This window comes from Chiroxiphia lanceolata, chromosome 5, assembly GCF_009829145.1.
Source record: "Chiroxiphia lanceolata isolate bChiLan1 chromosome 5, bChiLan1.pri, whole genome shotgun sequence".
Lineage (NCBI taxonomy): Eukaryota > Metazoa > Chordata > Aves > Passeriformes > Pipridae > Chiroxiphia > Chiroxiphia lanceolata.
Window position 1 is genome coordinate 72,155,716 of NC_045641.1, and position 17,970 is coordinate 72,173,685.

Here is a 17,970-nt window from a genome sequence, read left to right on the forward strand (position 1 = left end):
AGCTGCACCACAGAGATAGTCAATTGGCTTTTGGATTATGTCATAAAATCTGGGAAGGTGATAAAACCGAGCTGATTTTTGGGTGGGGTGCTGGGCTATCTTTTCAGATCAGCTTATAACTGTGGTAGTATTATTTACTATGCACAAATGAATAGGGAATAGGAGCTGAGGCAGCGGGTATGTTTTTAATCTTAATGTGCCAGGCAGCAGGTTAACTTCTTGTGATAATGTGTCCAGAGGGTTGTGGAGTGATAAGGAAAAGCATTGAATAGTTTTACTGGGCTGAATATTATTGCACAATATTAGATTAGAACTTTTAAAGGGGGGCTGTGCACACCAAGTAGTTTGTTTGACTTGAAACTAGATGTGAACTTTGGTGTGCTTTTTTTTCTTTGTGTCCAGGTTCCCCTTGCAGAGAAAGTGTGAAATAGACAGTCACTATGGGATCCAGGGTGGCAGGGATATAAACCTCAGGATCTCAGGCTTGCCTGTAACTGCATTTAAAACCTTACACTGACACAAAGAGGTGGAATACACCAAGTACCCTGAAGGTGAACATGTTCTTTCTGGGAGGAGCTGCTAAAATGCATTCCATTTACTTACAATTTTCCCATTAAGAAAATAAAAAGAAGTGGCCTGAGAGAGCTGACATCTCTGAAAAGGAAAACAGGAATTTCCTGTTGCATCTGTTGCCTCCATGGTCCCTACCACTTGGTCATACAGGAGTAAGTAACCATGGCTACTTACTTCATCAACCACCACGTTCTCCCCTTGCTCCAGTCCCTCATGGTATCTGCATGGTCTCTTCCAACGAGGTCCTTTCTTTTCTGCTCATATTGTTTTTCTCCCCCCTCACTTGTGCCTCACCTCCCGAGGCCTTGGAGCCCTGTTGCTGGTGCCATCCCCCTGCCAGCCTGTCTCACAAAATCAGATTTGTCCCTTCCCCATGCACCTCTTGCTTGAAGGCATGTGCTGGATGCCTGTGGGCATCAAAAACTTCTGGCGTAGCAGGACAAGCTAAAAACAAGCTAAAACCCCCTGCTGTTTGCAGCCAGGGCTCTGCTCTGGGTATGGAGGAGCCGATCCCGAGGCTCCCCTGTGCCATGCCTCCTGCCCAGCCTGCACCAGGCAGCTGCTTTGCCAGTGCTGTGACAGCTCCTGCTGGTGAATGGAGAAGGGGCAATGTTTTTTCCCATGTATACAATGAAAGGAAACGCTGCAATAAACAGAGTGATGTAAAAAGGCTTTCCCGGCACATTACCTTCCAACACTTCTTCAATCTGTTTCTCCCCTGCAGGTCCCACTTGGTGGGACTCTCTTGTGGGGAGGTGCTGGGCAAGGATCGTGTCAGCACCTGAACTTCTCACAGCTGGTTCCTGCCTCTGCCAGCCCCGGGGCCTTCCCTCAGGCAGTGAAAGCCCTGCTTTGTCCTGTGAGGAGATGAAGGGCACCTCTCCCTTTGATTTGGGCAAAAGCTGGTCTCCCGCACCTTGACACGCTGGAGCTGGTGTGAAGAAGTGCTATTTCACTGCTGATTAGCAAAAGGAATAATAAAAGTGTCCAAAAATCAGTTAAAGACGAGAGGTGGGTGGGAGGGTGGAGAAAGGAAATACTTCGAGATGTCTGCAGTGCTTCCTGTTTGCTTCTGAAAATTATGAGTCAGATCCCCCAGAAACAAAAGAGAGGTGGTTTTGAAAAATGGTGAGATGTTTAAAAGAGTAATCATGCATGCATTTGTTCTCTTGGTCTTCTGGCTTTGAGAGCTGGAGGCCATTTTTTCTGATTTCTCTGGGCAGTGGTAACAGCAAGGAACACTCTTTTCCTCCTCAGTGAAAGCAGAGGGGCTTTTAATAGATAATAATACGGCATCAGGAAGCACAACAATAGGAAAGATACCGAAGATCACAATATTTGGGATAAAATCTGTGATGTCATCGCAGTTCTTCTACAGTTGATTGCTTTGACTTGAAAAACTTTTGCAACATGAGTTAGGTGTAACCCTGGAGCTGGTTTGCCTTTGCTTTATGGGATATATACTTTGGCACAGGAGGGAGAAGGTGCATTGTGTATGCCTGGATTATGGTTTGTCTGATCCAGAAAGAGGAACTATGCTCCTTTTTCCCAGATAAAACACAACCTGCATGTTTAAACCCACGGATTTATGGGCTTTGTAGCATGAATGTTAATAAGTGTGTGTACAGCAATTTAAAGGAAAAATGAAGTGGATATCATTGTTCCACTTATCATATCACCGAGTACAGGCTTCTCTAGAAAACGAGATTTCTTTGTTTCTCTGCCAGTTAATTCCCAGTAAATGTATGTAAGTGATAAAAGACTCCAGTTCTCCAAGCAGAAAGTGATTATTTGCAGGCGTTTTTTTCCCCTTGTTGCGATGTTGGGATAAACTGTGCGAGGAGACCTGGAAGCACTTCCTTCACCTGAAAAGAATGCTGCCAGACTGGAGGGCCTGAAAGTAAAAGGCCAAACTCATTTCTTTGAAGCAGAGCTTGTTGTTAAGACACACCTTGTTGGGTGATATAGCTGACAGCACTCTGTGGGGCTCAGCAGAGTCACTGTTGAGGTCACAGGTTCTGCTACATCTGTATTAATAAATTAACATGTACTCTGGCATGCTGGGATGCAACAGCCTGTATTCTGAGAAAGATCTGAAGCAGTTTTGGGGTGTGAAACTGCTTATTATGTAATTTTCTCACTTCAAAATGCTACTTCTGGGAAGTTCTCACAAGGAGCACAGCAGTGTGTGTGCTCTTTTTCCACCTTTACCTTCATGCCCACTGAGCTGCACAGAAATCGTTACTTTGCCGCATCTTGCTTTTTCTTGACTCTCCTGCTTCCCAACTCCTTCCACTGTGGAAGGAGCATTTCCTCTTCAGGTTGCTGCTCTGTGCAAGTGTGTGCAGGTTGGAGGCCTCTTGCCACACCTACACCCAAGAGCTGCTCCCAGCAACTGGGAAAGCAGCTCTGAGAGAACCTGGAACAGCTCCCAAAATGATCTCTCCAGTAGAAACGGCTCTGCTCGGTTTAAAAAACAAGTAGTAAAGTCACTGTAATTTCTCAGCTGGTTTTTGTTTGGAAGGTGGTTTTTTTTTTAACTTGCTTCACAAGAAACAGAAAAGCAAAGAGAAGTTGCAGCTGGGCCAGGTATTTGTGCTCAAATTTGTAAACATTTATTGTTGCGAAATGAAAATAAAAATAATAAAACCCTTTGTTGAGAGAACTGAAGCAGATGTTGGTGTGAAGGTAATCTTTTTATTATCCTTTAATAGCTGTGCACAGTTCCCATTACCATCGGTGAGCAGACCTTGTTCAGGGAATTCCTGCAAATCAAAGTCATTGTCCCTTGAGGCAGAAGTAAACCAGCAGCAGGATTTTGGGAGCTCGGTGGCGGTTATGCTGTTAAACTGAGAGCTGCCTCCCTTTATCTGGAAGCAAATCCAGGCAGCGCCCATAATTCTGGAGCACTGCCTGGGCAAGAGGGTGATCAGGAAAGGTTCGTGTTCCTGGTGGAAAGCCCGGGTTTGTCCCTGGTTCTAGGATATAAAACACCATGTGGAAGGGGGCCATGGCTGGTGGGGGCTCAAGATGTGTTGCATGAGTGTGGCTGGCCTTGAAGACGGTCTCTAAAGGAAGGTACTCAAAGGATCAAAAGCACTGGGTCAGATGCTCGTTGCTGTAGAAAAGGGCTGTTTGACTAATTTCAGTGGAATTCCACATGTTCACACTGGCTTGGGACTTGTCACCATTGGAAAGCCTTCCTTCATTTGGTATCCCTGATATATAACAGAGTTTGTAATATGGAGTGGGTTAGTATTTGTATTATCTAAAAGAGGGAACTTTTTTTTAAAGCTAAGCAAAAAATTAGGCATGTAAATTTTGCTGTTCCTGTGTGAAATAAACACTGCAAAATGGGGAAAATATCATCATTTGATCGAGCCGTGTTTTCCATGCACATTTTTATGTAGGGTGACGTGGATTGTCACTGTTTGTGTACAAAATGGCGAAAGAACTTAGCTTGTTTTCCAGGATTTATGTTCCAGCTTGTGTTTGTAGGATTGATAATGTGTGTACATATTTGTGTATGTACCTGCTTGGGTATGTATGTGTTTGACTCTGTTGTTGTCCCAGAAATTGTAAATATTGTTACAGACCTTACAGAAGCCATTTGGGGCTGGTTTGTCTGCTTAAGCAACAATATTTTTACATTGTGCTGTTTCAGCAGAGTTTCCTAATTCTCTCCTTTTGCTTATGATTTCTTTCCACAGTAAGTGGTGCTGTTTTGATGAGTAGGTTGTGACTGCCTTCATTACCATTTCAGGGATGAAGTCACTTTTTGATCAGTGGACAGATACTGGCATTTCTCAGCAGCATTTTTTCTGGGTAAAGGTTTCTCTCTGGTTTCATTAAAGGCTGTTAGCAGTGAAAAATTCAGCCTTTCTGACTCCCTTTATTAGCACATTATTCTTCAAGCCTTCCTTTCAAGTGGCCATTCACAAATATATGTGATGTAGCTATAGGCAAAGTTGAGAGAAAAAATGCACAAATTCTGGTGCAAACTGCACAATCACAATCTTTTGATTGTGATTATTTTTCTCTACTGCTGGCTCAGCTTTGCTGTCTCTGACTGAATAGGTAACTCTGCAATGAGTTCTGCTTGTCTACTTGATTTTGGGAGCAGTGACCTCTTCCCTGAAGTCACTGTGTGCCATGGAAATTTAAGCTACTCAGTCTGATAGGGACTGATTAGTGAACTACTTGCCTAAAATTCACGGCAGGCTCGCACAGTCTTAAAAATCCCATTTTTAGTTAACACTGGTCCCAGTGTCAGTGTTTCTAATGTATGTTAGATCAGTATACATAATAATTCTACTTCATCCATCTTTTTTTACACTGAGAGAGCTGAGTTGCAGACCTGTTATGGGTAATTGTAAGTTGGAGTTAAAGTTGTAAGCAGAGTGAAAGTCACATGTTTAATCTTGAGTTTCTGATTTACTTCTAAGTGAGCGTTTTGTTTGTGCTGGGCCAAATCCTAGACTTGTTACACAGTGTTTGTGTTCATTGTGTAGCTACCTGGAGTAAGGATTAAGTAGAAGAGCTGCAAAAGTGAGTTGTATTTAAAAAGGTCCACGAGGGACAATTTAGTGTGAGATGCTGATGCTACTCCTTCTTTAAACTTCACACACACCCCCTAGTGCACTCGTGCGAAGGTAGGATCACTGGGGTGAAAACTTGGCCTCAGAGGGACATCAGTGGAAATTTTGTCAGTAAGTTCAAAGAGAGCCAAGATTTCACCCAAAAAAAAAGTTAGTAATGGAAAAATTTTCCAGTGTTCCAGGTGATGTGTGTTAGTGGGTCTGTGTTCTGCAAGCCACTACTGCCTTCAGAAAGCTTTCCTAATATTCACTTTATCCTTTCCATTTTTTAGCTTTAAAAGAATTTCTTAATACAAACTTTGTCCGAGAGAGTGTTTTCCTGGGCAAGTGTTTTCCCGTTAAACGCCTTCAGGCTCTCGCAACATCCCTGTGTGACAGACTCTTACTTTTCATGTTAAAAAAAAACAGAAAAGAAAGAAACAAAGGAAGAAATGGGCCATTTCCTTGGGTTTATGGGAATGTAATTTGTTTATCAGAGACACTGAGACAGACTGAAGCCAAAACACGCCTGGGAGCAGAGCACCAGGATTTTGGAGTAGTGTAACAGGACTTTGTGTGACTGGGAAGCGAGCTGGGTGGGATGGGCTGGCACGCCTCCTCCCATTGCCAATTCCCCATGGAATCATAGAGTCAGAAGGGACCCACAAGGTTAAGGCCAACTCCTGGTCCTGCACAGGACACCCCAGGAATCCCACCATGTGCCTGAGAGCTTTGTCCAAACACTTCTTGGATGCTGGAGCTGTGACCATTTCCCAGTCCCCTTTTGCCAGCAGAAAATAGATGTGCTTGGCACCACTGAAAAGTGACGTGATGTGTATTGTATTGATGTGAGGATCTTGAAAATACTGTGCAAATGTTTATTTCCTTGGCAAAAATGAGGATGTCCAAGCCAAGCTCGGCACCATTTTCCTCATGCAGGAATGGCTTACCTGTGATGCAGTCCAAGAAAATTGCAAAACTGAGACTAAAATCTGAGAACAGTGTTTTCTTCCCCCCTTTTAATCTTCAAATAGCATTTTATTCTTTCATAATCCTTTATTTTAGCTCAGTTCTTATAATTTAATTGAAATTGCACAATGTTTTAAATGTAAATATAACTATGGAAAGGGATAAACAAGTTCTACTGAACAGAAGCTTTTGCAAGCTAAAAGCCTGACTGGATATAACACAATACAAAAAAAACAAAGTGACATTCAGGATTTATAACTGGATTGCTTAATTGAACAGGAAAAATCTCTGCTTTTATTTTTCCCCCCTCTGACATGCAAGCCTGCAGGTACAGTTACAAGAATATGTGAATGCACCATCAGATAAGGAAAAAAAATTAGGGCTAATTATTGTGTAGTTGTTAATGTAGTTTTGTTTTCCCAGAGTAAGGGTATTCATTTAACAGCTTCTTTTCTTTCAACCTGTGTGAAGCTTTGTGTTTGCGGCAATTAAAATTTGTTCAGAAAGGAAAGGATAAAGTTGCTAAAATCTGGGGCAGGCAGGAATTAGACTTTCTGGTCTCTCTCTGTGCTGCTCCACTTCGTTGACATGTAGAGCAGTTCTTTAAATGTTGTTCACTGTGGTCCTCCTGTTTATCAAAAGCGATTTTTAGCATGGAATCTTCCTAAATGGTACAGAGATTTAATAGCCCTGCTATAAGTACAAGGAAGATCCTTTTTATTTTCTTAATGTAGGAGGCCCTGAAAGATCACAGATGTGAAAAGGTGATGGTGAAAAATTTTGGCTTTGCAAAGAGGCAGGAAAAAGGACAAATTCCATATAGTGGGGCTAAATCATAGAGCTGTAAATCTCTTGAAACAAGACTGGTAGTCAAAAAGGAGTGTGAACTCACATTTTAGGAAGGGTGAGGTAGATTTTTGGCAGGAGACTGCTTGAAGCACACAAGAAGTGGGCTGACCTAGATGCCTGATAAGAGGCTCAGTGAAATGAAAAGTGGGTGGACTTGGAGAAGAACTGGGTGGACCTGATTGTTTTGCCACTTAGGTATTTGATGCTTGATTTCCAGGGCAGCGAAATTTTAATAACCTATTGTTCGTTATTGGTTGGTTTCTCAGTGGCATGACCAGCAGCTCTCTTCCCAGTGCTTCCTGAGATGTTTGGAGCACAGGAGAAGCTTTGTGGGAAGGGAAGAAGTGTCTTGGGTGGCAGGAGCTCTGGAGAAGTGTTTCTGATGAGGAGGTTGTGTGTGAGAAGGGATGTTTGAGGAGCAAAGCAAGGGAGGTTTTGGGGGCTGCTCCATGAGAGGATGCCAAGGTTATGTGCTTTTGGGATGTAACCTCAGCCTGATTTGTAAACTGATGTTGAACAAAGATGTTGCTTGGCTCTGCTGGCAGTTAAAATGTCCAGTTCCTCTTGCTGATGCCTGTCATTCACTTTTCCCCCTCTTCCTGCTGCTGTAAGGCCCTACTCTCAATTTAAAGAGAGTAAAAGGTGAACAACTGTGTGTATCTTAGATTGAAGCCATTGCCTCTAGCTTAGTTTATTCAGCTTTTTAAGGAGTACAATACTCCGTAGTACAATACTGCAAAGAGTCCTGACTCTGCTCATCCTCATGTGTAATAGTGAGACATCAGTAACTGGTCTTGTATTTTTTAATAAGTTAACACACCACACACACACGTATATGTAGTTACATGTGTAAGAGAGTCTGTGTCCTTGTGTGTTTGTTTAGGTAGTGTTTTACTTAATAATATTGACTATGAATTTTGGCTAGAAATTCTGTTAGTAGGAACAGACAAACACATCTCAGGATGGTGTTTTTAAAATTGAAGGCACAAAGCTTGGACAAATGATATTTTGAGGATGCTTTCTTTGACAGTCTAAAAAGCATCTTATGAGAGAGACCTAAAATTCATGAAACCCATCGTAATTCCTTTCCTATATTTTTCTTACACTGGTTTTTGTTCTTTCAGAATGCCACTGTATCTCGGTAGTAAATCTGAAATAATGTTGTGAACAAGCTTTCTAGGATTATGGTTATACAACTGTTCCTTGACTCTTGCACTACATCGACAAGTTCCTAGAAACCTATGGTATATTTACCTGTGTTAGGCAATCAGGGGATCTTGTAGGGCATGAAGACTTCCCCAACATATATGATTCATACCTATAAACCCAGGGACCATTATAGACTCTTCTGCCAACACACCTTATCAGTTGCACTGATACCACTTAGTCCTACTCCTCCTATCACTTTGTCCTTACTCCTGCTTTTGCAGCCAGTCCCCACTGTTCTTCACAGATTCATTCTGTTTTTTAATTTCAGTGCAAGTCCCTATAAACTTGCTCTACCTGGCAGAAAGATTCAGTGGGAATTACTGCAAGTTATTGTTTCCAGTGCCCACAGAGCAGAGCAGTGTTAGAAGCTGTCTGGGAAGTCTGAAGTTGTTTGTATTAGACAAGTTCTGAATACAAATGATGAATAGTTTTGGGAGAAGTTGATCCTGTCCTTTTGTTGCTGAAACAACAAAAATGAGAGGCACTGCATTTGAAACTGCTTGTAAATGCATTTACACAGGTGCCACTATGGAGTGCATTGCTGTGAGACATTACTGACTTGAATGGAATACACATGTGGGGCTTTGCATGTGGGGAGAAGGGACAGATTTAACTCCACCAAATGAAGGGAGAGGAGAGAGGTGCAGAACTCCAGAGGTCTGTGCTTTGACTACTTCCCAGGATATGATGCACTGTCCTGGCTAATGCCCAGGAAGTTCCACCTGAAGAGGAGGAAGAACAACTTTGCTGTGCAGTGACCGAGCACTGAACAGATTGCCCAGAGAGGGTGTGGAGTCTCCTTCACTGGGGATATTCCGCAACCGTCTGGACACAATCCTGTGCCATGTGCTCTGGGATGACCCTGCTGGAGCAGGGAGGTGGGACCAGATGCCCCACTGTGGTCCCTTCCAGCCTGACCCATTCTGGGATTCTGTGATGGTAATGGAGAGTTGAAAGCTGCCTTGGCTTTTTCCCTGCTGACTCTCTGGAGCTGCACAGCTTAAATCCTGGGCATTGCATCATGATGAGGAGCTGCCCTTGCTTCCCCTGCAGGGAGTGGAAAAACTTCCCTGGCTTCAGTGGGACAATGGCTGGGCATCTGCGACAAGCAGTCTGGTGAACGTTGTTACTTTCAGACTCTAATTCTGCAATTAGTGAATGCAAAGGGCCCTGCATAAAGTCCAGGGCTGGAATTACCACTTTGACTTTCCCGATGATTTATCTGAGGCATCAGGGAATTGCTGTATAACTTAATTACCACAGCACTACAACAGTTACTTGGAGGCATTGTGCATAAACCAGGTATTTACTGTACTCAGGGAAGAACCTGCACAGCTAAAAATCATATTATGCATGTGCAGGGAAATCCTTTGTGATTTGAATGCTGCCAGTGTATGAAGAACTAAAACACAATCATGTATAGCCAGGTGCTGAATGACAGTGGAGAGCACAAAGCAGTATTGTCTGCAGTCCAGGTCAAGAATTAAACAAATTGGAGTTTGTCAAAGCTTCTCTGGTGGTATCATGGTCAAATGGCTTGAATATTGGCGTCATAATTTGGATTAGTATTTAAATAGCTTGCAAATGTGATGGTATAATACAGTAATTCCTGCCTTTATCACAGAAGTCTAGTCTGGCGAACTTTGGCCTCCTATGCAAAGCAGCAAGGGAGTGATCTGAAAACATGCTGTGCTGTGGTCTGACAGACACCACGATGTCCAGGACCTTTGTAGCCAGGCTTGTTAATTGGTTCACACATCTCAGATGGATCTGTGGGCAGGTTACAAAGGTCTCGAATTGCTGATTGTTTAATGCAGCCACCTGCCAGGCCTCAGGAGCAAACCAACAGCTGCTTTTGGCTCGGAATAAAAGTGGGATTCGAATATTTTGAATTGTGTATCAGAGGAAGTGGGCTGTGTTTGGAAGAGCCTCTGCTCTTCCAATCTACAGAGCAGGCTGAAGTCTGGCATCATGTGGAACTCAGCTCTCGCTACAGCATTGTAACAAGCACCTCCATAGTAAACAAGCAGCTGTTGAACTCTTTGGAGGTCATACAGCTGGAATACAGAATAAATGACATTATGTGGAAATTCTGGGGATTAATTTGTTGGAAGAGTGCTAACTGGACAAAGCAATGCTTTATTTTTTGTCATGTGTTGTAAGAAACAGAGGTGGGAGAAGCTGAGGCACTGAGCAAAGGCTCAGGAGATGATGTTCCTGCTCTCTCCTGCCACATGTCAATTAAATTTTCTGTGCTCTCATTTAATGTCTACAGGATGAAAGTAGCAGCAGTTCCTTTCTCCTTTGTGTTGTCTGATGTCTTTGGTTCCTGATGGCTACAGAAGTCATTTATGGTCCTTATCTTTGTGCTTTTAGAGAATGCTTGAAGGCGAGTGATCGATATTTAATTGTTTCACTTCTGTTTTCTGAAAGGCCAGCACATTTGAGCACTGCAGCTGACTGGCTCAGGATGTGCAGGATCTCGGTGTTCTCAGCACCGACACCTTGTTTTCTATATGCTTTTTGGTACAGCGACATGCCATGATGAGAGTTTTGCATTTCATCCACAGTTGTAGTTGTCGCAAGGGTACGCAAGATGTTCCTTGTGAATTATGGTTGGCTTTCAACATGTTGTCCTCCATCCTGACTGTGCTTGAGGTCAAACCTTATGGGTTCATCCTGAAAAGCCTTTGAGGGATTTTGTTGAGAGTGGGAAGTACTTCTTGGCACTAAAATCCTTTGGCAAAGCTTCTGTAAGGTGATGCTTTAAAATCACCTGTGTGTGACTCCAGGTTTTAGATGCTGTTGCAGAAAGCTTTGGCCCATTAGATCATGGACAGAGGGCATCTTGCAGGACTGACTCTTCATGAGTCCTGCTTTCCAAACCTCACTTTTTTCTTTTTAAGGCCTGGTCTAACCTAGACTGTGAAAAAATACAACTCCATAAGGTTACCTGCTTGCTCCTGGAATTGTGTCTTCAATTCCCCTTCCTTGCTGACACCTCACATTTGTATCCAAGTATGTTCTGAGGTTGGAGCTACTGATTTCCACAATTCTTTGTAATTTTGGCTCCTGCGTCTGGGGAGCTGCAGCCACAGTGGGTGATTTGTCATCAGTCAGCTTGGTAGAGGTGGAAAATTCATGGGCATGCTGTGGGATCAGCTTTGCTGCACTCGTGCCTAGATGCAAAGCCTTCACCAGCTTGAGTGAAAACATCTATTGTGTAATTTGGCTGAGGCCAAATTGTGCTTCTTCTGGCAATTTCCAACAAAAATGCTGCTAAGACTCTTGCTGTGAAGTGGCAGGACAGTAGTATGTCCTTAAACATGATTTTCCTGAATAATTGTTTGAAACGGGCAAATTATTCACAGGGTGCTTCCTGAAAGGAAGCTGAATTTATGTTTAGGAAGTTCTGAGATAAGTTTAACAATTCATACTTCTTAATTTTATTATTTAACTTCTAAAATATTGCAAGAAATATAATAGATATGTTATTTAGATTTTCTGCTGTGGATTAAAGTAAAGCTTATTCATTTTAGCAAAGGAAAATGTTGTCCTGGGAGTTTTGATTGGAGCTGAACCTTAATTCTGCATTCCTCCTCAAAGAAAGATTGGAAACGGTGAAGAAGAAAATCCGGCAACTGCAGAAAAACAAACTGGTTTTGATTGAGGGTTAATGGGCTCTTATGAAGGAAAGCAAGAATTTTACATGTATCATCAGTGTATGTGGTGTAATAAAAGGGACTTGCACTGGTTGTAAATGAAGTGGGATCTGAAACACAGGCCACAGTTTAATACAGTGGAAGAAATCCTCTCTCTGAAGAAAAATTTAGAGTTTTCTTTTCTTAGTTATGCTTAGTAACTGAATAATAGAGTTTCTAAGGTATTTTTTGCATTAAATCAGAGAACTGTGTAAGTTTTGTCTCTGTGTTGTGGCAGGGGTGTCTCTGTATTTATATACACTGGTGTCTGTTCGTCTTAATGAATGTAATAACCTTTTGTTTTTCTAGGTTAGTGGATGACCGGTGTGTGATTCAGCCAGAGGCTGGTGACCTTGCTAATCCTCCAAAGAAGTTCAGAGGTCAGTAACTGGGGATAATTTCTCTTAATGACCGATCAATTCATGTTCCAACTCCTTGAGCACTTTGCCTTACCAGATGTGTGACTTCCCAGATGGTTTGTGAGCACGCTGGGGAAGTTTTGAACTGGCATGTGAATGACAGATTTTGAGAGCTAAATACAAAACTTGCCAAGGCACAAGGGGCAGTAAATGGGAAACAAGCTTGCGAGGTCCAAAACTACTTGAGCTGCTGGATTATATATCTTCTAAAGATAAGACAGCATTTGGAAGGACTACCCCCACATTTTTTGTCAGCTTTTTGTTTTGCTTTTGCTTAAACCATATCAATATTTTTTTTCAACTTGACCTTGTAGATTTGGATAATTCTGCTGTTCTGCTTATTGGAAAAAATAACAGTGCACTGGACAACATGTGGTTTGTACTTCTTGAGTGCTAAAAAATACTCTAACCATGCCAAAGCAGAGCCTTACTAGACCTCCTTTGGCTTAAAAGGGCTTGGATTCACACCAGTTTGGAGGGCAATGAGTTTCATGGCTGCTTGTATTTATTTTAAATGATTTTTAAGGTCCCTTCCATCCCAAACCTTTCTATGATCTCGAGGGGTTGCACTGACATTCTTAACTTTATTATTTATTCCCAGTGTTCTGTATACGTTATTATTGCCAAAAAAAAAAAAAAGGGCATTTAAACCATTGAGAGACTGAAATTCTGCTTTCCCAGAGCATTCAAGATTTTTTCCATTACAATTCAGGAAACATCAACAGTTGGTTCCAGTTCCAGCTTGTGAGCATTCAGCCCATTGGCAGATCTTGGAAATTGAGAAAGTGAGAATGTGCACTTAGGAACTAGTAGTAATAAATTTCAGTCACTTGCCAGACTAACTCCATAGCAGAGATGGAGATGGCATCCAGTGTGGCTTTCAGGCTACCTGAATGTGATTTCATCCTCTTGCTGCCTGGAAATACTTTTGTAAATCACGGTTTCCAGGTTGCACAAAATTTCAAGTCGGGATCCTCAGACAGTTTTCTGTCACTGGACTATCCTGATGTGTTCCCACAGAGGAGCATATCCAGGATTCTAGATGAGACCAAGGTCACTGGGAAAGGTTTGTGATGGTATAATTGAAGAATACACCCAAGTATCTCCAATCTGAACAGTGGTTAAAGGTGCAACCTTAATTTTTTCATCGGCTGGTGTTTGAGGGATTGATTTTATAACTTCAGAACAGGAGAGTTCTTTATTGCAGTTCTGTGTTGTTAATTTCTAACTTCAAAAGGCAAAGATGGGAAAAGTTGATAATGTTCTGTGTTGATTTTTTGGGGTTTTTTTTTGGTAAGTGATTTCAACAGCCTCAGGTGTGTCTGGCACTTCGCTGCAGGGTGAAAACTTGTTGAACTGTAAGCACTAATGCCTGGTCAGCAGTGGTGGCAGTACATGTGGAGGTAGAACAAATGTCAGGAGGGGATGAGCCACTGCCAAGATGCACAGCTGTTTACTGCTGCTGCTGGGGAGAGCAGGGGCTGCACTCCTGCCTTACGTCCCAGCTTCTACAGGGGGATGTTTTCTGTTAGTTGTAGACTCTTTTGTCTCTGTTCTCTGTTGCAACCTCTGTCTCTTGCCTGCATAGCACATCCCTTTATCTCTAGCTGCCTCTGCTCCTCTTCTCCACAGCACCTAACCTTTCCTCCAACTCAGATCCTCCTCTTCTTGGGATCCCCTCTTGTCCCTTTCCCTTCCTGCCCCAAAATCTGTTAGTAGCTACTTTCCTCCTCCTCCATGCTGCCTCTTACCTCCCTTGCAGCCTCTCTTCCAGTTGCTTCTTAGCTCTTTCTAGCTTATTGTGCACCCAGATGTCACTTAATTTGGTATTGCCAGCATTGTAGTAGCATGAAAATTTGGATTAGCTGCAACATAAAGTCACAGAATGGTTTGGGTTGGAAGGGACCTTAAAGATTATTTATTTTACTCCCTGCCATGGGCAGGGACACCTTCCACTAGCCCAGGTTGCTCAGAGCCCATCCAACCTGGCCTTGGACACTTCAGGGATCCAGGGGCAGCCACAGCTTCTCTGGGCAACCTGTGCCAGGGCCTCCCCACCCTCCCAGGAAAGAATTTCTCCCTAATATCCAATCTAAACCTACTTTCTGTCAGTGTGAAGCCATTCCCGCTTGTCCTGTCACTCCATGCCCTTTTTAAAAGCCCCTTGCCAGCTTTCTGTAGGCCTTCTTTAGTTACTGGGAGGTGCTATAAGGTCTCTAACACCTGTAGGAGAAAATAAATTGGTGAAAAAGTGAGTTTTGTGACCTTAATTGATGCAACCCACCACTCTATAACATATTGTTAGGAGCTGCATCCAGTACCATATTCCTGCTGCTTTGGGTAATCAAGATGTACTTGGGAGGGTGGCTGCAGCAAAAATAAAGCCATTGTTTGGATGTTTTTCACCTCACAAATCAAATTCCAAGTGTGGGAATAGCAGGAGTTTTACTGGGAGCTCAGCAGGAACATGCTGTCTAACTGGGAGGTAGTGCCTGGTGCCACAGAGGTGTCTCTATTGCAAAAGCACCCAAAAGCACATCTCTGCCATGCTTTGTTAAATTTTGTAGCTCTGCTTAGAGCACTGAGGCAAAAGAGTTGCTAAATGCTGGTCCTTTAACTAAGAAATGTAAGCAAAATGCATATTTTTCTCCCTAAGTATCTTCTGGGAAATAGCCTTCAATTAAAACAGCAAAGTTAAAAATGAAACAAAAACTGCTTTAAGTACATTCTTGACATAAAAAGAAGACTTAGGCATGAATGATTAATTGAATGATTAGGCATAAGCAACTGAAAATAACATCTAACAGCAGGATGAGTGGGGCCTCTTCAGTAATAGGAACTGCTGTCTGCATGGTTTACAATGTTTTTATCACTGAGAGCTGAACTGGCGTTGATTTGAGGTTAGAGCATGACCTGGGAGTCAGAGAAGTATGGGAAAAAACACATTTCTAACAAAATGTTTAGATTTCAAGGACTGACTCTGAAATTAACATCAGAGGACTGTGCTTGGTCTTTTTTGGTTATACTTTATCAACTCTTTCCCCAGCGGAAGAAAAAAAAGCAACCCAAAGATTGCGGTTTTGAACTATTTGTATGTCTCCTACAGAGTTCACTGAGAGAACAAATTAAGGTACCGAGCTGTTGGCCTGAACTGAAAGCCTATGAAAAGAGGTGTCTCAAAATAGCAGTTTCATTTTTGTCATGTGTTTACTTTCTTTTTGTTCTTGAGTGGGTGGTTGCTATTCTGGTTGTTTCGGAACACCCCCCAGAACAAGGTGTTGTTCAGCTGAGGAAAGATGTGGTTGCTTTTCATTTTGTGTCCACACGAAGCAGCTGTGGTCCCAATTTCTCCTTCAGTCACACTGGGATGAACCTGGAGTGGCTTTGTGTTCACATCCAGGTTGGCATCAGTGCACAGGAGGGCAGAATTTGGTCCCATACATGTTTCCTGAAGTCTGATGAAAAAACCACCAAACTTTTCCTTGTTTTGCTGTTGTATTTAAGATTGATAAAGCCAGGTGCCGCTTGTCCTAAATCAAACTGGAGCTAGTGGGAGCCAAGGCATTTATTGCTGTGATGGAAATGCTGCAGGGCCAGGTTCACAGAGATTAGGAAGAACAGTGTGTGCCAGAAGTCGTGTACCTTTGAAGAAAAGCCACATCATGAGCCACAGAACTGCAAGTTTCCTCAGCCTGTGACCTTAAATGTGCTTCAACTTGGTACTGTTATCTCCAATAGGAAACACTTTGAGCTTCCAAGGTGTAAAATAGAACAGATAAGACCTGCTGGTTGGTCAGATTTAGCAGCTCTGAAAAAGGAGCACAGGTCTGCCCATTATTTGTTAAACAGACCTAAGTTTGTACACTGATTTAAAATTCTTTACGTTTTGTACCCCTTTTTCTTGAGGCATCTGCAATGAGAGTGATGTTTGAGTTGCCAAATATCCTCTCTTTTGAACTATTAGTCTAATGTAAGCTTTTTCTTACGTTGTTCTTTCCTCTTCTCTCCCTTCCATTATGTTGTTCTGTGCTCTCTCCTTTCTTCCTCCCACTTGCCATTTCCTTTTTACTTGCTTTCTACATACTTTTGGTTTATTTTTGTGTTTTCTACCTGTTTCTCAATTCCATAATTGCTTTCATTTGCTTCTCAGACTCCTGACAGCTTTTTTCCTTGTCCTTCTTAGGACTCTTCTTTGCCTCACTCCTCATTCTCACTTTAGTTCTTTTTCACCTTCCTGTATTTTTTTTTTCTGAAACATGTAGATTTGTACACATTGTGATTTAATAGCCACATCGCTTCCACTTACCCATTTCTCAGCCTGCTGCTTTGGGTAAAGCCACGTGATAATTTCTCTAGTTCTGCAAATCACAGAAATCTTCCATTGTGGGCAAGAGTTGAATTTCTAACACTTAAAAAAACCCAAAAAAAACAAGAAGGGGAAGGGAGAGAAAGCATCTGACAAATATTGTTCTAAACTATCTTTATTCAATATCAAGGAGCATTTAAAGGGCATATAGGAGTTATTTTCCTTTTCAGACCTCCTGAGTGTAGTTGCTGTTTGTTTATCTTTGATAATGCCTATTTAATTAGAGTCTTCAGGAAGAGAAACATTTATGTAAAACCCCATAAAGTAATGAATTAGGAACTAGGATTATCTGAGAATGTCTGGAGAAGTTAGAAGAGATGGTCTGTTTCATCACTGGGTTGCTGGACTGACCTCCAGGAGGGCTGAGCTCTTCATCTACTGTGTGTGCTGGAAAGTTGCTTTATAATCTTATGCTCCAGTTTCTCTTTATTTCCCTGTTTATGTAAATTACAGCATCTCTAGGGCAGGCACTGTTCCACACCCCCATGATGTTTAGGATCATGAAGCTTGAATTTACATAGTATCCTAGTGTTACTGTAATAAAAGAAGTGTGTGTGTGGGGAAACAAACCAGAAAAAACTAATAAGATGACCCACTTTTAATGTAGCTGGAATCCTAAAAAACAAAATCAAAAAGGAAAAAGCTTGTCTGGAAGCAAATAATTTAATCCATAAATTGAGAAAAACACAATTGAAATATTAATGATTTTAAAGAAGTTGGAAAGCACTAGACTGGAAGTAAGGAGAGCTGTATGCTGCGGAGGTTATCCAGCCCCTGCTCTACATTTCCTTTTCCTTGAGAACTATCATCAGGAAAAATTCACCCACCTTTGGAAAGAGGAACCCCACAGCAGTGACTGCACATCTGTGCACATCTTGGGTTCCTCTGCAGAGTGGGAATACTTGAGTCTCTGCAGGAGAATGGGAAGCGCTGTGTTTACTCAAGGAGCAGGATGTGTGGGGAGTAACTGAGAAATGAAGACTGGTCCTATAAAAAGAAGGTATTGTTACTTCAGAGAAATAAATGTTTCATAAAGCCTTCTGAGAAGGCACATTTAATTATAGATTATGCAAAATAATAGCAGAGTTTTTGTTTTAAGAGCTGAAATCCTGATAATTCAAGTAAAATCTCCTACAACACACAGTAGGATTTAATGGTACACAGCAGTTTGTAATATTTTTTTCCCCTCCTTGATTTTCAGGATATTGTAAAAATTACCTGGGAGTTATGTACTCTAGATAGCATGATATAATTCCCATTATAAATGGTCCCATTTGAAACGAAACCAAACACCTTTGCAAGGTGGC

At 42.1% G+C, this 17,970-nt stretch overlaps 1 protein-coding gene across 1 annotated transcript in view; it reads left to right on the forward strand.

The window, feature by feature from the left end:
• ITPR2 (inositol 1,4,5-trisphosphate receptor type 2) overlaps positions 1–17,970 on the forward strand; it is a 239,252-nt gene that overhangs the window by 15,687 nt on the left and 205,595 nt on the right. The window contains 1 exon segment of the mRNA XM_032688283.1: positions 12,188–12,258. Coding sequence (XP_032544174.1) covers positions 12,188–12,258 — 71 coding nt within the window.